This window comes from Pelmatolapia mariae, linkage group LG4 (assembly GCF_036321145.2).
Source record: "Pelmatolapia mariae isolate MD_Pm_ZW linkage group LG4, Pm_UMD_F_2, whole genome shotgun sequence".
Lineage (NCBI taxonomy): Eukaryota > Metazoa > Chordata > Actinopteri > Cichliformes > Cichlidae > Pelmatolapia > Pelmatolapia mariae.
Window position 1 is genome coordinate 1,356,820 of NC_086230.1, and position 24,764 is coordinate 1,381,583.

Consider the following 24,764-nt stretch of genomic DNA (forward strand, 5'->3'; position numbering starts at 1 on the left):
CCTGATGTAAGGTTATATTAATAATAATAATAAACTTTATTTATAAAGCACACTTAAAACCAAGGGTATACCAAGGTGCTTAACAAGTAACATAGAGAATAAAAGGAAGATAATAGAAATAGAAATAGGACCAAAGCAAGTACTAGGTATGCAAGCAGATAACTGTCACTGATACATAGGAGAAGCAGCAGATAGAGAACAAACAAGGAATTAAAATGAGCATAAAAGTGCATAATGAAGAATCATAAGTGAAATGTTAACTAGAAGGAAAGGCAAGATTGAATAAGTGGGTCTTTAGTCGTGATTTAAATAGTGCAATAGAATCAGAGGCGCGGATAGCGAGAAGGTTATTCCATAGTACCGTCAGCCAGAGCAAACGAACGGTCACCCCGAGACTTCAGCCGAGATCTAGGTTGCATTAAAAGTAGTTGATTAGCAGATCTAAGTGTTCTAGCAGGAGTATGTGGCCTGAGAAGTTCACTAAGATAACTCGGCGCTAATTTATTAATAGTTTTGAACGTAAGGAGTAATATTTTAAATTGAATATGGTACTTTATGGGCAGCCAGTGCAAGCCAGCTAGAACAGGAGTAATAGAGGAGAATTTCCTGGTACCAGTCAGGAGGCGGGCCTCCGCATTTCGGACTGTTTGCAGTCTAAGGAGAAGAGAAGAGGGAAGACCGAAGTACAGGGAATTACAATAATCCAACCTGGAGGTCACAAAAGCGTGAATAACCTTCTCTAGGTCCTCATGCGGAACATAATGCCTAGCCTTAGAGATAAGGTGCAGTTGGTGGAAGCTAGATCTCACTACAGCAGACACTTGCTTATCGAGTTTGAGCAAGCTATCCAGCAATACACCTAAGTTACTGACATAGTCACAGGAAGAGCTAGCAAAGGGACCCAAAGCAGCACGAAGTTGGACACGAGGGATTTTACTGTCGAACATCACAATCTCAGTCTTCTTATCGTTTAAGACAAGGGAATTACTCAGGAACCATTCTTTGACCTCACGCATGCATTCTCGAAAGTAATGCAGAGACACAGCAAGGTCATTAGTAAGTTCAAAATAGATCTGTATGTCATCTGCGTAACAGTGAAAGGCGATATTGTATTTTTCAAAGACTGCACCTAGAGGGAGCAAATACAATGAGAAAAGAATAGGGCCTAAAACTGATCCTTGAGGTACACCGCAACAGACCGGTGCAGAGGAAGAGGAGAAGGTGCCCAAGTTAACCGAAAAGGACCTGTCAGCGAGGTATGATTTAAACCAGTCAAGGGCAGTGCCTCTAATACCCACAGTGTGCTCAAGTCTTAATAATAAGATGTTATGGTCCACCATAATATTGGAGGAGTCCCGAGGACCTGGAAGCTGTCAGGGAGTGAGGATGCTTCTGTGCATCGTGGGGGAAATGAGGACGGTTTGTGTATCTCAGATAGTTGGGGGGAAGTGCCACTAGGCCAGGCATTACTGGCAGTGACAATGTTATCAAATCTGTTAAAACAACAAAAACAACAACAGATTTGCTCACACCGCGTCCCCATCTAGAGCACCATTCCTGCATCCTCTGATAATTTTTCATACCATTCCAGATTTTTTAATGTTGTTTTATATGATCCCTTTACCTTTCTCAATCTGACATTGAGTTCCACCTGTATGTAAGAGGCAGTGCTGGGCAAGTTACTTTGAAAAAGTAATTAATTATAGTTACTAGTTACTTCTTCAAAAAAGTAACTGAGTTAGTAACTGAGTTACAAGATTCTAAAAGTAATTAATTACTTGAAAAGTAACTATTGTGTTACTTTTCAAAAAAAAAAAGAAAAGTTTAACCATGGGGTCCAGGGTATAATTGGCCATTTTTAACTACTTTTGATTTTCCTTCTACATTTCACCTTTAAAAACTATTTACTTTGCCTTGTTTGGTATCATCCTTTTCAGCACAACATCGTGTGTCTGAATTTACAGTTATGTTTTCATTTTGACATACTGTATTAACACAATCGATCTAAAATCAGACAAAAAAACATAAATCCGAGTAGAAAAAATTATATTTTTTACTGTAACAACCACAAACGTGTTTATTGAATCATATTTCATGACTTTAAATGCAAATATAAATTGTCAATTTTAAAATCATATGCACAAGTTATTTGCAGCCATTTACCTTGTACCCTCTTTTTTTAATAACCATTTCAAACTATTTACATAGCAATCAGGTGTTCTGCTTTCAATAAGATGCCACACAAATTATTTGTTCCACTCCAAGAAAAATAATTTCTGTCCACTATAAACGAGAACATCACAGCCTGATACCTGCAGGCCTGACAGCATCACTCCTGTTTTCATTCAGCAGTCGCCTCATTGTTCTGACACACAACACAAAACTATCCACTACACTACACACTAACTACACAAGACAACACACTTCAAAAACTTCCCCCTCTTCTTAAACAACCAAATGTCATGTTGCCGTATCATTTTTTGATTGGTTGGCATGTTGCATTTTTCCACCAACACAAACGGGCTGTTATTTGTTTTGTTTTGTTTTGTTTTGCTTATAAGCAGAGAGTGCTTGCTCCTTAGACAGTAAACGTGACGAAACTATTGAGGAGAAAACGCCGCGTATATATTGTTTATCATGACTCTGGTTTTACGTGGCCTATCAACACAATTTAAAAACTGGCACCTTGTTGCTTTGTCATCTTAAAGTGGTCATGTGATTGGCTTACCACGACTACTTTATTCTTCCTCAGTCAAACAGCAGCACTCATGCGATTGTTTTGCCCCCTTAGCTCCAGGTGTTGTGCCAAAAAGTGATCGTCTGTGATTGCCGTCCACGGGAGCGCGCGCAGTTGCTTAAAGCTGTAGCGCCCAGATTACTTACGTAGACAGCTACTTCCGTACAACTGATATAAGATGTGGTAAGCGGAAGACGGCTTCAGCCGTCTGTTTGTTGAAAAATAGTAATGCGACCGCACCGCATTTTCTTCTTAGTAACGGTAACGGCATTGTAACAATAGAAATAGTAATTAGTTAGATTACTCGTTACTGAAAAAAGTAACGCCGTTATTAACGCCGTTATTCCCATCACTGGTAAGAGGTCACACTGGATTGCAAAATTGTTTTCTACTGCAACACAATACAAATGCCCACTGATTATAAATGCTGCAACAGCAGACTGAGCATTTTTAGTTGTATCTAAAGAAGGTGCCAGTCAAAAAGTGAAAACAATAAAAAATTGTAACCAATTGAAAATCAGTGTGGAGTCCTAATACGCGATAAAAACAGTATGTTGTAACAGTGAACAGTAACAGTGAAGTATATTTTACTATTAGATTTTCATCTATGCCACCAGTGGGAATGCTGATATTAGAATTTATCTCAAATCACCACTGCATCTGAACACACACTAAAAGATCAATATTTTCAGGAATTCCATAAAACAGTCGGACATAAGAATACAAATAAATAAATAAGGTAATATATTGCATAATTGTTCACTGCACTATTTGGACTGTTTTCTACAATCAATCCACATTTAACGTCATAGTGAGTATTTCTGGTAGCAAGCACACTCACAGTGCAGCAGTGGGGCTTTTGGATGTCGCAGCTTTAATACCCAAATAATAGTGGTACACACATTATTCAGTACACAGAGAAACACACACACAAGCAAAGAAGTGCTGGTTGCACTTCTGATGCTCAGTCAGACAGCATTGCCAACTCAATTCAGGTTTATTTTTAGGAAGTGAGGTATGTGATCTGTGTCTGGATACTGGAAGTCTAGATCAGCTGTGTAAAAGTGCATTCTCTGATCCTGAGTACTGCCCAATAGGCAGTGCAGAGCTACAACTGACCAAATTTAAAATGCTGTGATTCTCCAAATTTCAGCAACTGCCTACTATGATAAAATATGAAGGTAAATATGTTGCAAAACTTTAGACTGCCAAGTAAAAGAAATCAATTTATCTTAAATGCATGCATTCATTCATATAAACAAAATTTCTATTTTTGTTTGGTGTAATAAGGCTATATACCATGACAATACAATTGAACCTAATATTAGCTGTCAAATGTTTATCAATAAATAATTTTGTCAACATTTAAATAATTAATAATGACAGAGGGACAACTGTTTTCAAACAGTTTTTATTCAGGAACAAAATGTGTTCAACTGTGCTGGGGTTCAGACAATTCCTCCTTTTACAAAGTACTCCTCTTTCAGAGGAGTACAGATGAGGCATGAGAACTCCACAGCAAGTTTGTACAAGTTGGCATAAATCTTATGTTGCCCCTTCCAAACTATGGGCAGACCATAGCAACCTCCCTGAACAGGGTCTACTAACCATCACGGTGGCATCCAAGCAAGGGTCTCCAGTATGAAGAGTTGGACAGCACCAGGCCCCGACATGGTTGACGCCTACTGCCTGAAGAAGCTGACTGCACTCCACGAGCGTCTGGCAGCACAAATGAACCAGCTGCTAGTTGACGAACGACACCCGGAATGGCTAACCGAAGGTCGGACGGTCCTGATCCCCAAGGACCCCAAGAAGGGACCGGTGCCATCCAACTACCGACCAATAACCTGCCTCAGTACTACATGGAAGCTCCTGTCAGGCATCATATCGGCTAAGATGAACAGGCACATGGGTCAATACATGAGCGGGGCACAGAAAGGGATTGGCAAGAGTACCAGAGGCGCAAAACACCAGCTACTGGTAGACAGGACAGTCAGCAGAGACTGCAAAACCAGACTGACCAACCTGTGCACAGCCTGGATTGATTACAAGAAGGCCTATGACTCAATGCCCCACAGCTGGATACTGGAATGCCTAGAATTGTACAAGATCAACAGGACCCTAAGAGCCTTCATCAGGAACTTAATGGGGATGTGGCGTACAACACTAGAGGCCAACTCCAAGCCCATAGCACAAGTCACCATCAAGTGCGGGATCTACCAAGGAGATGCTCTGTCCCCACTGCTGTTCTGCATAGGCCTGAACCCCCTCAGTGAGATCATTGACAAGACTGGCTACGGATACCGACTACGGAATGGAGCAGTTGTCAGCCACCTCCTGTACATGGATGACATCAAGCTGTATGACAAGAGTGAACGAGACATCGATTCACTGATCCACACTACCAGGATATACAGCAATGACATCGGGATATCATTCGGGCTGGAGAAGTGTAGTCGGATGATAACAAAGAGAGGGAAGGTAGTCAGAACTGAGGGGATCAAGCTACCAGAAGGCAACATTGCAGACATAGAGGACAGTTACAAGTGCCTGGGGATCCCGCAGGCGAATGGGAACCATGGGAACCTCTGTACGCTAAGCGGAAGGAAGGGGGCCGGGGACTGGTGAGTGTCAGCACCACAGTCCAGGATGAGACAACGAACATCCAAGAATACATTGGGAAGATGGCCCCAACTGACCGAGTGCTCAGTGAATACCTCAGGCAGCAGAAACCCAAGAAAGAGGAGGAAGGCGAGGAACCATCATGGAAGGACAGGCCCCTGCACGGTATGTACCACCGGCAGATAGAGGAGGTGGCTGATATCCAGAAATCCTACCAGTGGCTGGACAAAGCTGGACTGAAAGACAGCACAGAGGCACTAATCATGGCAGCACAGGAACAAGCACTGAGCACAAGATCCATAGAGGCTGGGGTCTATCACACCAGGCAAGACCCCAGGTGCAGGCTGTGTAAAGATGCCCCAGAGACAATCTAGCACATAACAGCAGGGTGCAAGATGCTAGCAGGCAGGGCATACATGGAACGCCATAACCAAGTGGCCGGCATAGTGTACAGGAACATCTGTGCCGAATATGGCCTGGAAGTTCCGAGGTCAAAATGGGAGATGCCCCCAAGTGTGGTGGAGAATGACCGAGCTAAGATCCTGTGGGACTTCCAGATACAGACGGACAAAATGGTGGTGGCTAACCAACCGGACATAGTGGTGGTAGACAAACAGAAGAAGACGGCCGTAGTGATCGATGTAGTGGTTCCAAATGACAGCAACATCAGAAAGAAGGAACACGAGAAGCTGGAGAAATACCAAGGGCTCAGAGAAGAGCTCGAGAGGATGTGGAGGGTGAAGGTAACGGTGGTCCCCGTGGTAATCGGACTACTAGGTGCGGTGACTCCCAAGCTAGGCGAGTGGCTCCAGCAGATCCCGGGAACAACATCAGAGATCTCTGTCCAGAAGAGCGCAGTCCTGGGAACAGCTAAAATACTGCGCAGGACCCTCAAGCTCCCAGGCCTCTGGTAGAGGACCCGAGCTTGAAGGATAAACCGAAGGTGTTTTTTTTGTTTTATGTATGTATATACATATATATATATATATATATATATATATATATATATCTGCTTTGCAAAGATTACTATGGTCCTGGGGATGGTCCTGGGGATGTTTGGACCTAAGAGTAGTGTGGTGGACCACATCCTTGTGGTTTCCTTAGTTATGTAGCATCACACTCTAGTCAGCAAACTTTAGTGCAGATGAGTGAATGTTCAAACAATAACAGGATGTACCATTTGGATTTACTGTAATTTAATGTGTATATGTATCCGTAATGTAAATATGTAAGAAAAATTGTGTATGTTTCTGTTCTGTGTCCTGTGTACTGTTTGTTTGTATATGTGTCTTTCTGGCTGCTGTTACAACCAAATTTCCCCTTGTGGGACAATTAAAGGATTATTCTATTCTTCTATTCTTCTACTACATGTATAACTTTCAGAAACAAGTCTTGATCTCTCGTCTGTGTCCAGGCCACAGTTGGACTCATCCGGAATCTGGCACTGTGCCCAGCTAATCAGGCATCACTGAGAGAGGCAGGTGCAATTCCACGACTGGTGAACCTGCTGCTCAAAGCTCACCAGGATACACAAAGACATGCTTCCTCTACACAGCACACATACCAGGTATGGAGAGCACACACACACACACACACACACACACACACACACACACGGAAATTCAGCCACCAATCTTCACATAAGTAAGGAAATGAGGGCAGTGTGGGTAAAAAGAAAATAACAAGAATGCATTGACAGGTTTCATCTGTGATGCGGGTTTGGAATTTAGACATGCATAAGTAGTACAAGTACAAAGACACAATCGCTGTGTGTGCACAAAGAGAGCAGAGTATAAAATGTGAAATAAAGCAGAAATGTTGAACCTGGAGTGATCCGCTCTCTTTGGTATCATTTAGTACTGTAGGACCCACTACTGATGCACAAACATTGAATCTCAACAAGTTATTTAATGTTTATTGCTCACAGGTGAGCTGTGACATTGATTTAATAATCTAAGCTAAGTTTAGATTTTAGTTTTTTTGAGCCTGGACTTCTGCAGTTGATGGTGACAGTTTAAGGCAAGGCAAATTCAGAGCTATTCTAAACATATATGAGGACTAGATAGTTCATCTTCTGTTTTTCATATTAATCTTTGTTTTATTCCATTAGGTTTATAATTTGTGACTTTTTTGTCAGTGAAAGTTATAAAAGCTGTTTTATTATAATAATATTAACAATAATAATAATACATTTTATTTATATGTGCCTTTAAAGACCCTCAAGGTCACCTCGCATTAGTACGAAAAAATAAAAAAATAAGGTATATGAAAAATTAAAAACAAGTACGAAAGTATAAAAGCAAGTATAAAAGCTAAAAAAGGTAATAAAAAAATTGACTAAAACGGAATCATGATGAAGGGTATGCAATTTTGAATAGATGGGTTTTGAGATGTGATTTTAAAGTAGAGAGAGAGTTTGTAGTCCAGGGATCTGGAGGAAGTGCATCCAAAATCTTGGGGGAGAACAACTAACGGTTCTGAGTCCCATGGAAGTCAGGTGAGCAGGTGGAAGAGACAGAAGGGAAGCTGAAGAAGAGCGGAGTGTACTTTAAGTTGGTGAAGTTCAGATGAAAACTATGGGGCAGAGAGAGAGAAGGAAACGGTTCGAGTTCTAAAAGTAATTGTGCAGTTTTGCTTATTTTTGTACAGTGGGAGACTAACGCTGAATAAAACTACAACAGTATATTGGTGTTTGAAATCAATTATTTGATCATGAACCCTCTGACACTTGGCTGGGAATCCTTGGCATCACATTTTACAGTATTTATGATGCTTTTCTAAACCTAACCAAGCACCTACTAACAATGATATGTCAAAAAATAAAATAAAGCAAAAGTTCTAATAATAATTCTTCTACTGTATTTAGAGGTTCCTCTGCTTTGTTTCTTTGCTTGATGGTTGTCTGCCTGACTTTCTTCACTTTTCCTGGTTTCAGGATGGCGTTCGCATGGAGGAAATAGTAGAGGGCTGCACAGGAGCGCTTCATATTTTGGCCAGAGACCCTATAAACAGAGGAGAGATTGCCAGCATGCAGACCATACCACTGTTTGTACAGGTACATTCACATGCATGCATATTTAATTCAATTTTATTTATAAACTGCCAAATGGTGGTGGCTGTAGCTCAGGTGGTAGAGCAGGTCAGGTGGTTCGATCCATGCATGCCAAATATCCTTGGGCAAGATACTAACCCCATGTTGCTCTCCGATGCGTTCATCAGAGTGTGAATGTGTATGAATGTTAGACAGTAAGCACTAAACGGTTTAGAAAAAAGTGCTTGTGTGAATGGGTGTGATTGGGTGAATGAGTTAGTTGTATAAAGTGCTTTGAGCACTCAAATAGAGTAGAAAAGCGCTATATAAGAACCAGTCCATTCACCAAATCACAACAATAGTCACATCAAGGCGCACATGTCATTAAGATTACAGGCTCCTACAGAAACTGCTGACTTTCTTGCTAAAAACATTTGGTTCCCATACCACTAAATATACACTGTGGAGTTTAAAGCCAGTAGGATTTCATATATTTCCATCCATAAATATAAATGTCCAATTAAAGTTGTTCTAGTAGATTTGAACATCAGTTTTTCTGTGACAGACTGATGTTTTTAGACAAAGTATTTCGACTTCATCTTGCATGAATATTAAATGACTAAATGCAAAAGATTATACAAGTACCTAAAACTACTAGATAAAACAGAGATAATGTGAGTCCTGCTCAGAGCCCTCATAGCTGAGTTCTTCGTCTTTCATTCAATGAATACCTCTAGGATGATAATGTCATTACAAAAATTAAATTGAACATGTGTAACTGTGGTGCATAGACCACAGTTGGTAAGGCCATCCACATGGCCTTGCTGGCTGTGATATGCAGCCATCTGTCCCTCCTTTTTATTACACTATAGTCATTACATTTCATGACACATAACCATACACAAAGGACCTTTGGGGGCAGGTTTGTTACCCAGTGGTTGATGGGCGGAGCTGCCAAGGCAGTCCTAATCACGTCTTCACTGGTGTCTGCCTCTCAATTTTACATGCACCTTAGACATGGAGGGTTTGGAGAGAGACGTGTAGATGAGCACTCTTGACCAGGGTCTCATGCTTGTGTCCCCTCAGTTTTAATAGCACTCGAGTTATACTATAAGTCATACTCACTATTTACAGCTCATATACTCACGTACACCAACACATGCACCCAAAAGGCCACTTTAATTAGAAGGCTGGTAATTGGAATGGCTGCTCCAGTCCACATGACAGATATCCTTGAAGGGCACAAATTTAAGGGATATTTTCCTATTAAATAACCTAAAAAATTACTGACTGTACCTTTAAAACAGACAAATGTGTCAGAAAAAATAATACTCAAGTACAGTACAGATACTTAAAAATTATACTTCATTACAGTAACAAAATATTTGTACTTAGTTGCTTGTCACCTCTGAAACTCACACAGGGAAAACATGCAACCCAAAAAAGAATGCTACTAGCTAGCCAGTAGATTCAAACTCAGAACCTTCATTTTGTGATCCAACAGTAACCACAACACCACTGTCTTGTGTCAAAAAACACTCTAGTTGGGCAAACAGAACTTGTTGGGATGGCAAACATGAATTAAGTGCATCTTGCCTTCTTTGTGCTTTAGTAAGACTTGCCAAAAACACACAAAGTATACTCAGTAAGGAAAACACCTCTGACGGCGAACGTTTCCTGCTGTGTGCTTCACACAAAAAAGCCAACTTTAAAAATTCTGACAATTCTGATCGGATTCTCACGACACTGGCATCAGTGTGTAAGTGGACTCTTACTTATATAGTGCTTTTCTAATGTAACTTAGCACTAAAATGATTTTTTACTACAAGCCTCAATCACCTATACAAAGCATCTGCACTGATTTAGGTACTAATGTTTTTGGTAATAAGGATAGCCAAAGAAGTAATGTGTGTTGGGAAATGTCAGGATTTATGTATCTATGTGTCTGTGTGTGTCTGTCCAGCTGCTGTATTCATATGTGGAGAATGTGAAAAGAGTGTCTGCAGGAGTACTGTGTGAGCTAGCCCTGGACAAACACTCTGCAGAGCTCATAGATGCAGAAGGAGCATCAGCACCACTCATGGAGCTGCTGCACTCAAACAACGAGGGAATTGGTAGGTTCTGAAAATTTAGCAGGAGAAAAACTTGTTGCTTGAAACAACAAAATTCATCAGACACCTAAGACGTTATGTTCAATTTTTTATTTCAACTATGGCTTTGTATTCATTTGTAAGTTAAAAAAAAGAAGTTCAAGGCTTTTTGGTAGTAAAACAATGAATGTGGGAAAAACCTGTGTATCATGAGTGCTATTTGCTGGATTTAATAATGGGTGAAACTGGAAATGTAGCTTATGAGTCATTTAGTAGGCCATGCCAATTGTGCCCGTTAAAATACCTCAGATATATCTATAGCTCCCTCCCACCACTTTGACTATTTTGGACTTACCTTCCACATCTGCTACAGATATTAATTCAGCCCCTTGTTCTTCTGGACTATTTCATGCTCCTTAAAAAATAATAAAAAAGGAAAAGAAAAGAAAAAGTTAAGTGGAATTGTAAATGAGGCAGCATGGTGGTGCTGGTTAGCACTGTTGCCTCACATCAAGAATGTTCTGCTGAATGGATGCAAAGACAGGAACATTGATGCAGACTAAATGGGTGGATTTGTAAAGGGAAAGAACAGCAGACATACAGGATAACTACAAATACCTGGGTCTCCCACAGGCCAATATGAACTATGATAACAATGTGCAAATCTCAGCAACAGCCAAATGCCTCCAGAAGATGAGACAGGTTTTGAGAACCCAGATAAATGCTATGAATAAAATCCAAGCCATGAATACATAGACCCTACTAGTCATCACATACTCAGCAGGAATAATTAGATGGCCACAGGAGGATATAAACACCACTGATGTCAAGACAAAAAACTCCTCACAGTGCATTGAGGTCTCCACCCAAAGTCCAGCACCTTGAGCCACGAGGATTAGTGAACGTCAGAGCCAGGATGAGTCCAGGATGAAACATTTAGAATCCACGAATCTGCTCCAAAAAGGCCCCAGGCAGCTGAAAACAGAAGGTGAGGAAGAGCAGCAATTATGGACAGCCAAGCACCTACATGCTATGGGTCATTGACAGAGTAAGTAGCAGACATCAAGAAATCTTACCAGCGGTTATTAAAACCTGAACTAAAAGCAAAAAGGTTCCGATCATGGCAGCACAAGAACAGGCCATAAGCAGCAGATTCACAGAGTTGGAGTCTAACACACCTGTAGGACCCAAGCTGTGCATAGGTGCCCTGGAGGCTATCCAACTAATGGTAGCATGATGTAACACTCAAGCTGGGACCTTATACACTGAAAAGCACAACCAAATGTCTGGGGTAGTATATAGGAACACTTGTGCAGCATATGGACAAGAACATGCCAAGATACTACCAATGGTTGCTGAGATGAACAGGATTAAGGTCCTGTGGGATTGCAAGTTCCAGACAAAAAAGCAGCTGTAGGCTAATGAACTAGACAAGGAGCAGAAAACCACAGTTGTGATAGATGTGGCAATCCTATCCAACAACAACTGGACTAGTTCTGGTAAATGGACTGGTTCTTATGTAGTGCTGTTCTACTCTGCCTGAGCACTCAATGCACTTTATTCAACTATTCATACAAAACTTTTATACATTCCTAAGTGCTTTCTATCTAACATTCACACACATTAACGCTCCAATAGATGGATCGGAGAGCAACCTGGGGTTAGCATCTTGCCCAAGGATATCTGGCGTGCAGACTGGAGCAGTCATCGATTTAAACACTAAACTTCCACTAAACATTCCACCAACTACCACGAAATCCAAAAGTGCCCACCGCTGAAGGAATATCTGTAGCAGATGTGGAAGGTAAAGTCCAAAGTGGTCCCAGTGGTAGACTTGAAGAGTGGCTCCAGCAGATTTAAGGAACAAGATTGGAGGTCTGTATCCAAAAGAGTGCAGTCAAGATACTGTGCAGAACTCTCAACATCTCAGGCCCCATCCAGAGGTTTAGGAACACACACATACAGTCCATCATGGATCTATATGTATATACACTTCTGTAACACAGAAGCTTCCTTACACTCAAAATATGTTCATTCGTGAAAGGACTTGATAATTAATTCTGTTTGTAAATAACTGATGTTGCCATCTCTCTCCAGCTACCTATGCCGCAGCAGTGTTGTTCCGCATTTCGGAAGACAAGAGTTCCGACTACAGGAAGAGAGTGTCAGTGGAGCTTACACATTCGCTGTTCAAGCATGACCCTGCTGCCTGGGAAATGGTAAAATACCTATGTTTGTGGATGTCTGTGTGCTTTTGTGTGCAGAGGTGTTGGCACAAAAGCCATACCCACTCTTAAAGAGTGTTAACCTCATTTTGGTTTGTCTTAATCATCTGCAGACTAACTTCCAACCTGCTCTTTCTTAGCAAAAATTTGGCAAAGGCAGATAATTACTAGTTGACTTGACAGATTCAGAAACTTAGCAGGCCTGTCTCCTTTTAGATCTACTAATATTATTTACTTGCTGTGGTATAACTGGAAGTCATCACATTTTATTATTAATTAATTTTATTGTTTGACTGTGGCCTAAGGTTTATACTGTTAAAGACTAATTATGTGATAATACATCTCAGGCCATATTATGCAATGATTCCTCTAGGGAATAACTAAGTGATGTAATGTATTACATTTAAATAATAGGTAATGTTTTACTTTTTTCGAGTAAAATGTATTATTGTATTTATGTCTAACAATGTCTTCACAGGCTCATACTGCAGTTCCTTTGGAGCCTACATATCTTCCAGATGGTAAGTACTTTGATACACAAGAAAATTGTGTTTCAGAGCACATTGTGTTTTCCAAAACTTCAAAATAGGATTTTGTATCTTACCCTGTTTGTTTACTTTTTGTGATAAAATATCAATTGGTGTGAACTGAGTTGCAAGCTCTTGTTCTATTAAAATCCAATCTATATCGGTTTTCCCTGCCCAATGTTTGCCTAATCAAGCCATTTCAATTCAATTCAATTCAATTTTATTTATATAGCGCCAAATCACAACAACAGTCGCCTCAAGGCGCTTTATATTGCACAGCAGATCGTACAATAATATTTCAAATTTCAATTCAAATTTCAAAAGAGATGTTATAATACTCTGTATTGGGCAGGGCTAATCCCCCTTATCTTTCTTGGTTGGGAAAGTTGATTAATGTTAATATGGGGTTCACCAAACTTCCAAAGAAAATCTAAGTTTAAGGTTCCTTTATTTATACCCACAGGTAAATTTGCTTTACAGAAAAATGATAGCATTTGGCATTCCTTCACCAATACACGCACCTAATGAAACCTGACAAAACACATATTTAGTAGTTAAACAAAATGAATCAAATTAAAAAGCAATTCTTATTGAGTTCAGTGACAGCAACAGGGACAAAGCTGGTTTTATAACGCTTTGTTCTGCATCTTGGAACTAAAAACCTCCATCCTGAGGAAAGAAGCTGAAATTCACCCCGTAGAGGATGGGAACCATTCTTAAGAATTGATAAAGCCATCTGTTGTACCTGTTTAGAGTACAGGAAGGCTAAACAGGACTGTGACTCAACTATCAGATGGCTGGACCATCCCACTATCTGATTCATGGAGTTTTTCTCTGTGACAGAGGTCTAACCGAACCAGGCCACCAAACAAAAAGATAAAACAGACTTAATAAAAGAACGATAAAACAAAGTTACAATTTTTCAGTAAATGTGGAAATGAGGCAGTAAAGGTGCTGGTGACCATTTCTGCAATTCCCATCAAAGTTAATTTTTTCATTGATTATAATCCCAAGGTATTTATATGATTGCACTTGCTCTATTTTCTGATCTTTAATTAAAGTGACTCTGTCCCCATTTTGTTTTTTCTTAAAATCAATAACCATTTCTTTTGTTTTAGATATGTTCAATTGGAGATAAGAGTCCTCACACCACTGAACAAAGTCAACAATGACTTTTATTTTTATTTTTATCATATTATTGTAACTTTGTAACATCTGTTGCAGGATAGGCAACATTCCCATAGTTGATACGTGATGCTACAGCCATTTTTACTGTGTTTACTTTTCCCCACGATCTCAAATTTAGTTTACTCCATTTGTCTAAGTTTTTATTAATTTTGTTTTTATTAATTTTCCCATATTGTTAGCCATAATATCCTCAATATTTGGGTTCAATTCAATTCCAAGATGCTTCGTTCCTTTGTCCACCTACTTAAAGTTAAAGCCCAATATTAGGTTGTGACTACAAGCTTGGGAGACTGGCATCACCTCTGATTTATGCCAATTAATTTTGTACCTGGAAAACACAGACTAATTATTAATCCCCTCTAATAGCGTTGTGATAGAATTAGTAGGTTCTTGGCTTAATACCAGGATGTCATCTGCCTATAGGAACAACTTGTGTTCTCTACCTCCCACGAATACACCTTTAATCTCTGCATTTTCTCTAATTTGAATAGCTAATGGCTCTAAAAAGATGGTAAATGGACTCAACCTGGGTGTCTATTGTCTTATGTAGTCTGGGAGATGATTGGATGATAGGGTGGGTGTAGTTTCCTCTGCGGTGGGGTCGGGTGGGCTGCCCTGGGCTGTGTGGGGCTTGGCGGTGCTGCTGTGGGCCCCGGTCCAGATGGTAAATGGTAAATGTACAATATAAAGCGCCTTGAGGCGACTTTTGTTGTGATTTGGCGCTATATAAATAAAATTGAATTGTATTGAATGGACTGGTTCTTATATAGCACTTTTCTACTCATCTGAGCACTCAAAGCGCTTTACACAACTTGTGCATTCACCCATTCACACCCATTCGCACAAGCACATCTTTTTAAGTGCTTTATAGCTAACATTCACACACATTCATACTCCGATGGATGCATCGGAGAGCAATTTGGGGTTAGTATCTTGCCCAAGGATATTTGGCATGTAGACTAGGGGAAGCCAGGAATCGAACCACCAACCTTCCGATCAGTGGATGACCTGCTCTACCACCTGAGCTACAGCCACCCCCAAGCCCGGGCCCCATAGCCTTGATGGATTCCAGGGAACGGGGGTGCCTGCTGGGGTCAGCGGGGAAGCTGGCCCCTATCAAAAGCCTTCTGTGCATCTAAAGATATAGCCAATACAGGATTTGTGTTATTTCTGTTTACCCACAGCAGTAGTAATCTCCTCATATTATCCTTATATTATATTCTTGACAAACCCTGCTTGATCTTTATGAATAATTTGTGGTAGTACAACCTCCAGCCTTGTTGCTAATACTTTGGATAGAATTTTGCAATCCACATTGGTTAAACCTATCGCTCTGTAAATACCTGGATCAGTTAAATAGCCTTTTGGAGTTAGTGATATTACTGCCTAAATACAACTTACAGGAAGCAGTCCATATCCAAAAGCTTCATGTTATACTTAAGCTAAAAATTAACATAGCAAATCTATAAATTTGTGATAAAACTGCTGAGAAGCCGAGCTGAGATTCCTGGTGTCCTTCTGGTTTTCATTGCATGGATAGCTTCCTTTACATCTGTCTCTGTTAGGGGAATTTCCCATTTGTCCCTACCCCCTGTAAAATTTGTGGTACTGTCATTTTATCAAAGAATGTGTTCAGCAGGTCCATACTTACTTTGTTATCAGACATGTATAAGTCTTGATAAAATATTTTAAAAATCATGTTGATCTCCAAAGAGGATATAACTAATTTATCATTCTTTTTAATTGCCGTAATAACATTCTGGTTGTCTATTTGCTTAAGTTGTCTGGCTAATAGTCTGCCTGTCTTTTCACCATTCTCATACAAATTTGTTTTAAGATGAAAGATTGCATGCTCCGCATTTTTGTTATAAATTTCATGAAGGTTACACGTAAGCCAACAAATCTCTTTAAATTTATTATCATCAAATTTTCCTGCTAATTGTCTTTCCATTTACCTATCTTTTCCTCCAAAATGTGTATCTTTTGCTTATTTTCTTTATTTTTCTTAGCGCTATAACACTTTCCACTAATAAATACCTTTAGTGGCCGACCTGTCCGTAGATCCAACATTCACCTCTGTTTCTCTCAAATGTGCTGTAGTCACACCACCACTCAAAAGAAAGGACATAGATCACAGGAGCCAATAATGTGACTTCAATACTGGGGGAATGTGATCAAATTTTTCCATACCTATAAGAACTCTGACTGCTACATATTGAATGAACATCAGGATTTGGATAATCCTGCAAACAGACCTGCTTGATATGAATACATGGACCAATATCTTATAGTCAGTTTGAGACAAGAATTTTCTAACCTTTCTAACCTAACCATATATTTGTAAGTGAAGGAGAGTAATTGTGGTGACCTTTTTTGATGTAATTAATAAAACTCTCCAAAATGATGCCAAGGTTGTTGACTTGTTTCAGAGAGAGGGATAGTATATATGAGCAGTTTGTCAGTCTCTAACATTTTTGACCAACAACAAACATTTCTGTCTTGTCTCTGTTTAATTCCAAAAAGTTTTGAGGCATCCAGCAAATTAATGTCATCAGTGCACCTCATTAGTTTGTGAACAGAGGGTTCAATCATCAGGAAAAAAAAATATTAGCACAATTGTATATCATCAGCATAAGATTGGCTAGATGATTCTTTGTGAGAGTAGTAAGAAGAAGCATGTAAAGGTTAAAGAATAATAAACAAAAAATAGACCATTGAGGAACCCCTGATTAAATATTTATATATAGATCTAAAACTGCTAATTAAAACAGAGATTTTGATATGATATGATGTGATTTGATGTGATATGATATGATGAAAAACAACTGAGAACTGGACCTGTTAAACCAACTGAGTCACAAAGTCTTCAGGTAAGAAGTTATGACCTGCAGTCTATCTGGGTCAGATATAAACCAAGTTTAGGTGGAGTTTATTTTCGTTGTGCTGACTTTTTACAGTCAGTTACAATAACTCGTACTGCGTACTAGCTAGCATGACGGAGTTTCTATACAGCTGGGTGGGTGCTATGATGTTACTGATAGTGAACTTTATTTTATTCATAAGGTTAGTTAGTAGAGTTGCCAACCGTCCCGTAAAAATACGGAATCGTCTCGTATTCAGAGAAAATATTACGCGTTTTGTATTGAGCTGAAAAGGAACACAGTTTGTCCCGGACTTCAGCTAGGATGAAAAAAGACACAAAGCTGGAGTTATTCTGTCGTTACGCTGCACAGCTGCCTCTTCTCCTCTCAGTCTCTCCCCCTCCCTCTCCTGTTGCTACTTCAATCGTGAAACTGATCAATGATCAGCTGATCGTCTCTCTTGTTTGTTTATCGCCCACTTTGCGCCAGAAAGAGGAAACCAGCGGATGTCGCGCTAAACAACAGCAGCACGTTTAAGCTTGATCAGCTGTTGTTAGAATTTATTTAATATTATTTTCTAGTATCAGCTGATGTTTGCTGGAGCCACAGCTGTAAAGCTGCTGGTCATGATGTCGGTTTGGATATGTGGTGAGAGGGAAACATGAAGATGAAACCAGGAGATGTCCTTACTGAATCATCAGAGCTGAACAGGTGATGGAGAAACAGGTTTACCTTTTAGGTGACATGAATGAGTTGAAGGGAAGTTATGAACTGTTTCTGAGAGACAAATAACACCAGCATCCTTTTCTAAGTAGCTGACAGCTGGTAACTGTGCAGGGGCGGGTCTAGCAAAGTTTTGCCAGGGGGGCCAGGTAGGGCATTAACAGGGAAAGGGGGGCACAAAGAAATACTTTTCTTTCTTATTCTCATTTAAAATGTCTCGCTTTTAATAAATAATTATCTGAATCTTACAACCAAAGTTTTTATCTGATGTAAAATGTATATAAATCATACATATACCAATAAGACAGTGTACAACACTGTCACAACAGTGTTTGCTTTCATTCAAAGGCTTTATGGCTTTAATACCTGGTGGGCTGGTCTCTAGTCAAAATGCCCGGGCTGATTTTTTGTCCCAGTCCAGCCCTGGGCACGACACGCAGTGAGTTAATCTGAGAGGTGCATTAAAAAATAAATGGCCGGGCCAGCGGTGCACATCACAAATTAGCTCGCATAGAAACATTAGTTGTGCCGCTTCTTAATGATGGTATCTTATCTAACAGCCCCAATTACCAGATTCAACTTGTAATTGGCTGAAAATAACCTAGCCTACCGGTGAGAGGGACGTTGCTAGCTGGCAGTTTTTTCAAGCGATGTTGAAATTTACACATTCCAACACTTCAAATGCTTCAGGAGCTGTCACTACCTGACAAGTTTAACTGTCTTCAGAACATTGCAGAGGCCTTATTGACAGTATTTGGCTCTACATATCTGTGCGAGCAGATTTTCTCTCACATGAAGAGTGTCCTCAGGTAGCCGTCTGAATGCTGGACACTCGGAGACCTCTGTCTCCAAGTGAGAGACCAGAGATCACATTAACATGTGTATCTCTGTATTAACAAACATGCCATATTGGTCCAGTTTATTTCTCGTATCATTGTTGTGAGGAGACCATAAATAGCATTTGCATTTTCTGTTGTACAGTTCATTTGCTGTTATGGAGTTCTTGTTATGGATAAAAAGTGTCTTTTTTTTGTTTCAAAATAGCTGATAACTATTCGCTGATAGCTGCCAACATCTGTGAACAAATATAATTCCATAAAGTTGTTCTATATAGTGTGTAACTGTGAATATAGAGCGTTATTAAGTTTACTGCAAATGCAATCATATGGCACATTGACTTCTCAGGAAATTTTAGATGGCACTCATCATCAGAAAGGTTGCCTACCCCTGGCCTATATACTTCCCTCCATCATACAATCTGATACAGTGAAACTGTAACAATATGTATCCATGTTTGTGTGGGGATGGCATTTAAAATTTCCAAAACAAATTTAAAATTAAGAGCCAAAATGGAGGTGAACTGAAGGTTTTGATTTGATAGTGCTGACAGAAAATCCTCATTGTAACACTAGGAGCAGTGTTTTTAATTTTGAATAGTTTGAAAAATACAAACCACCAGTCACTCAGGTTATGTCTGTCTCTGCATCTCAGAGTTAGATGACTCTTACCCCCCATATGGCTATGCCGATCTGCCACTGGACACCCTGCCGCTAGACCCCGACCTCCATGAGCCCTACATTCCTGACATGACTTATGATCCAAGACAGACCTACCCTGAGCCACTCTAACAGGTAATCATACCGATGATGTTTACTTTCTGTCCAGGTTAAAGTGTTATTGTGGTCAGACCGAATATATAGCCATATAAGAAGCTCACTGTAAATGAGAAGAAGGTTATGCCCAGTATGTGTTCACCCACTGGTTTCTGGATTTTGCATTTTGAGACCTCAGTGTTATCACGTTAGACTGCCATGTTGTTGTTTTTTTAACCAGAAATTAGCTGATAACTTCCATAACTAACATCCATAAATTGTACAACCCAAATGAACCCAAATGCAGACAAAGGAAGGCAGGTGGAAGTTAACAAAAGGCTAGCCCTTTATTCAGCTGATGCAAAAAGCCATAGGCCAACAGGATTATAAGGACAAAACTAACTCAACTAACTCTTGGCAAGGAACCACACGGAAACTAAGACCAGGGAACTGAACAGTATGCACTGACCAAGGGGAGACTAAGATATATCACAGTATTTAAAAAAATCCCCTCTCACCCCTGCAGGGTACCCTTTATCCTTCAAGCTTGCGTTGTCTACCAGAACCCTTGGAGCTTGAAGGTCCTGTGCAGTATCTTTGCTGTGCCAGGACTGCGCTCCTCTGGACAGAGATCTCAGATGTTGCTCCTGGGTTCTGCTGGAGCCACTCACCTCCACATCTTCTTGAATATTTCTCTGAGCCCTTAGTTCTTCTCAGTGAGAGCAGTTTTTTCTTCTGAATGTTGGAACACTGAGCTACTGGTTGTTTTGCAATCAATCTGGATGCTGGGTAGCGAAGGATCCATAGGTCCCTCATCCTATTCATGTAACCCCTTCCGCTGGGGTTACTTGCATAGTAGCATTCCAACAATTCCAAAAGCGCTATATTTTAATCTCTTGCCCATCTGTGCCTTCTTGTTCCAGTAGCCCACTTCTCATCAGTGTGTTTTAACAACCCCAAACACACCTCTAAAAAGACCAGTGCCTAGCTAAATAAAGTAACTTGACTGGCCAAGCATGTCTACAGACTTAAACCCTATTGAGCATCTGTGGGGCATCCTCAAATGGAAGGTGGAGGAGCGCATGTTCTCTAACATCCACCAGCTCCATGATGTCATCAAGGAGGAGTGGAAGAGGACTCCAGTGGCACCCTGTGACGCTCTAGTGAACTCCATGGCCAACAGAGTTAAGGCAGAGTTGGAAAATAATGGCTGACACACAAAATATTTTGGCACAAGTTAGGCGTGGACTCACTTTTGTTGCCAGCAGTTTAGACGTTAATGACTGTATGCTGAGTTATTTTGAGGTGACAGCAAATTTATACTGTTATACAAGCTGTACACTGACTACTTTTCATTGTATTAAAGTGTCATATCTTCAGTGTTGTCCCATAAAACATATAATAAAATATATAATAAAATATTTACAAAAATGTGAGGTAGTGTATATATGTTAGGATATCATATATGGACAATCTAAATATCACAATATAGTTTGGATCAATATATCCAATATATCGTGTCACATTTAACCTCTGATCTCACTTTTACATTTCACATGTGCCATTTTTCAAATTGGCACAAGGTAACTAAATGAATATATACAAAATACAATAGTATCACCTTAAAATTGCATACTGCCGATAAAGTGAGCTGCGCTGCCGGAGGTTTGCACTCCTAGTGCTTCTCATTACTGTACTTTTTACTGTATTGTGATAATACAGATAATATATTTTTTGTAATAATAACACTCAGTTTATCATTCTTGAACATTTGCTCTTTTGTGTTGCAGAAAAAAACACGCTGACAGAAAAAGAGAGCACTAATAAATCACAGGAAGAAAGCCTGAGCATTGGATGGAAGATTGGAGGTTTTCATCACAAAGGGAATCAACCTTTTCCAGCAAGGGAAAAAATCCCACTTGGAAATCAAGAACTATTGAAATTGGTTGGTTATCTAAACAGTGTTTATTGTTGCTGTAAATGAAATAAATCTAACTTTATTATAATGTTTTACTGTTGGGGGAACATGGAGGATATCTGATGTTTTCAGGCATTGTTACATGGGTAACTTTTTGAAGCTATTAGATAGGTCAAAGTGCTTTACAATGACAGTTGAGACATGTGAGACAACCTCAGCTGAGAATCCTTACCAAATGTTTTCATCTGCAAAGATCTAGAAACAAGTCAGAAAACTTTAATCTGTTGAACTTTATCACATGAGTGCTAAAATGTGATGCAATGTCTGACAGCTCATTGGTTTAGATTTCTCTCCCCATGTGTATGGCATAAGAAAAATATATGTTCCATTCGCCTCTTATAAATAAAAACCAACGTGCTGCTAGGGTAAGGGTTAGGTTCTATGCCTGTATAGTGAATATGCACTTATTTCGGACATCCAAATTAAAATCATATCACAGATGAAGTGTTGGTCAAAAATTCATATGCAGTGGAGATAAAGTCCGGTTATTGAAAGTATGCTAGTTTAAGTCTTAAATCTAATTTAACCCTAACCATACCCTACATGGTTCACTGGTGAAACTGCAGGTGTTTAAAATTTATACTTAACTCTGACCCAGAATACTGATACAACAGCATTACTCATCATGAAAAATTTGAGGTCTTGTGAATACCAAACATTTAATAGATAACATTTTCCTCCTTATTGGTGGTATTGCTGCCAAATGCTACCCGTGTATCCTAGCCTTAAGCTGCTGTCCAGTAGATGTCTCCTGCGTGTATTTGAACAGTGCACATGTCCAAGGGTGTCCATGTGTGGTTGTTGCATGGTAATATATTGTGTACTCATTGAAACAGTCCTCACCTTTACAATCAGTGATTTGAAAAACAAACAACACACCCTCCCACACACCCTCCCACACACACACACACACACACACACACACACACACACACACACACACACACACACATCTGGGTTTAACAAACGATTTTGATCATGCCAACCATTTGCAAAACTTGTGAACGACAAAACCAACCATGGTCCCAGCTTTACTTTCAGTAAGAAGATACTCTTGTCAGGTATCTACAGGAAGTTAATTGCAAATTCCCTCCGCTTCAGTGTCAGACAACAAAGCTCACTTTTACAAATTACTTTTGTAGCAAGGGGCGTGTCCAATATTTCAGTATTTTCAATATGAAATTTATCTAACTGTATGTCTTTGGAAATGGCGACAGGTGGTGGTGGTGTTGCAGAGTGTAATCATGCAGTTGTAGGCAGAATTTTAAATTTCTTCATCATTTTTGGCTTGATTTCTTTGAACTGTTTTTTTTTTTCAAGGTTGGAATGACTTGTAAAGCATAAATCTTTAATGACTTTAAAGAAGAAGAATTGGATGAGCAGGTTTGAATTTATTTATTTATTTTCTCTAATCCACAACAGGGTTAAAGGTACACAAGCAGGGCAAAAAATATAGATACATTCACTTAAATCTTTTAATAATTTGGTAGTTTCTTGTTGCCAATATAAAACAATTTTTTTGACATTGAACTGACCAGTACTCATAAAAATGGGAGCTCAGTAACTATCTTAGAAAGAGAATTGTAGATTTACATAAAACATGTACGTGTAACTGGAAAGGTTTCTGACGTGTCATCACTTTGCCATGGTCTGGAAAATTACCCAAAGTGTCACCCTTGGATCACACAAAATTGTTCAGACGTTCAAAAACAACTCAGGAACCACCAAAGCTGAAGCCTGCCATGAACAGGAAACTATTGGAATACCAATGCCACTTTCCACAGTGAAGCAAGCTTTACATTGCAATGGACAGAGGATGCTGACGAGGAACCCCTAATCAGCACCTTCAAGCTCAACTGAAATTTGAAGCAGCCTACATGGACAGACCGAATGCATATGATCATAAAAGTTATGATCAGATGAGATGCAGATTAAGCTTTTTGGCTGCAATGATAAGTGGTAGAGTTCTGTTCAAAAATTTGCATACACTAATTAGGGGTGGGCGATATAAACGATATACGATAGAAACGATATAGATTTGGCCAACGATAGAGATTTTGACTATATCGCGATATCGCATGTTGATGATGTCATCAAGCTGCGCCTGTTTTGGTAGAAAGTATCACAGCGGCTACAAGCATTATCATCAGTAAATTATGTTCTCCTGACTGAAGTTTGGCCCGTGTATAGCATCCTGCTATGCGATTGCATTTGTCCCTGACCACCAGAATCCCTCACGTTAACTTTTATCGAGTGGAAAAAAAGTTGCCGTTCATCCTCCAGCTTCACTGTGCTAATGTTATGCTAACATAGCTGTGTCGCTAGCAATCACGTAGCACAACATTATATACCAGGTAGTCCAACTTCGGTAACCCTGCAAACGCCACTGCTGTTTAGTGTTTCTGTCTTCACTTATGTTGGAAGTGGTAGCAGAGCTGTATGTTTTAATTAGTTTCAAAAATCTCTGTCAGAACATGGTATGAAATGTTTAGGTGTAAGCTAGTGAGCTAACTTCCTGTTAACTTCTAACTCCGTTAAATTTAATAAATTCTGTTTTCATGGATGCATGGATGTTAAACTTAATTGTTACACCCGATAAAGCAGCAACGCTGATGATTTAATTAAAGATGAAAGAATTTAGACTGTTTTTAACTCTCAGTGTTCGTTTGACTTTGGGACCTGAAGGGGACGAAGTTTTGGACCCAGATTACTCCTCACTACGGCAGCCGTAATGCTCTGACAATCCATCAAGCAGTCCATCAGCAGGCTTACCAAAGTTGTACTAAAACATTTTTTAACAGATTTCTACACGCCAAAATCGGTTCAAGGTCAGTGAGCACAACCAGAATTCATACATAAGGCACACTCTCGATTTTTGAGAAAATTAAAGGATTTTAAGTGTGCCTTATAGTTTGGAAAATACGTTATACAGAAGAAAAGAATATATCGTGATATATATCGTTATCGTACATGCTTCAAATTATATCGCGATATGAATTTTAGGCCATATCGCCCAGCCCTAACACTAATTATAGGAATGAAGGTCATGGTAATTTGAGGTTTTTAACCTTTTAAAAACTTTGAACTACCCTTTTTCTAAAGTGGAATGATTGTTCAGCATGAATCTTTACTGAATTCAAAAAGCAAGAAAAGTTTGAATTTATTTTTGATTCTTCTTTAATCCACATAG

General features: G+C 39.6%; 1 protein-coding gene across 6 annotated transcripts in view; it reads left to right on the plus strand.

The window, feature by feature from the left end:
- The window catches only part of jupb (junction plakoglobin b), a 120,115-nt gene extending 100,480 nt beyond the window's left edge, over positions 1-19,635 (plus strand). For 5 of the 6 annotated variants that reach the window (XM_063471044.1, XM_063471045.1, XM_063471043.1 and 2 more), the window contains 6 exons: positions 6,774-6,926; positions 8,295-8,414; positions 10,354-10,504; positions 12,578-12,699; positions 13,184-13,226; positions 19,496-19,635. In XM_063471044.1, coding sequence (XP_063327114.1) covers positions 6,774-6,926; positions 8,295-8,414; positions 10,354-10,504; positions 12,578-12,699; positions 13,184-13,226; positions 19,496-19,632 — 726 coding nt within the window. In that variant the 3' untranslated portion in view covers positions 19,633-19,635. The remainder of the gene's footprint in view (positions 1-6,773; positions 6,927-8,294; positions 8,415-10,353; positions 10,505-12,577; positions 12,700-13,183; positions 13,227-19,495) is intronic. The other variant, XM_063471046.1, reaches the window with a different exon arrangement.
- The last annotated feature ends 5,129 nt before the right edge of the window (positions 19,636-24,764 follow it).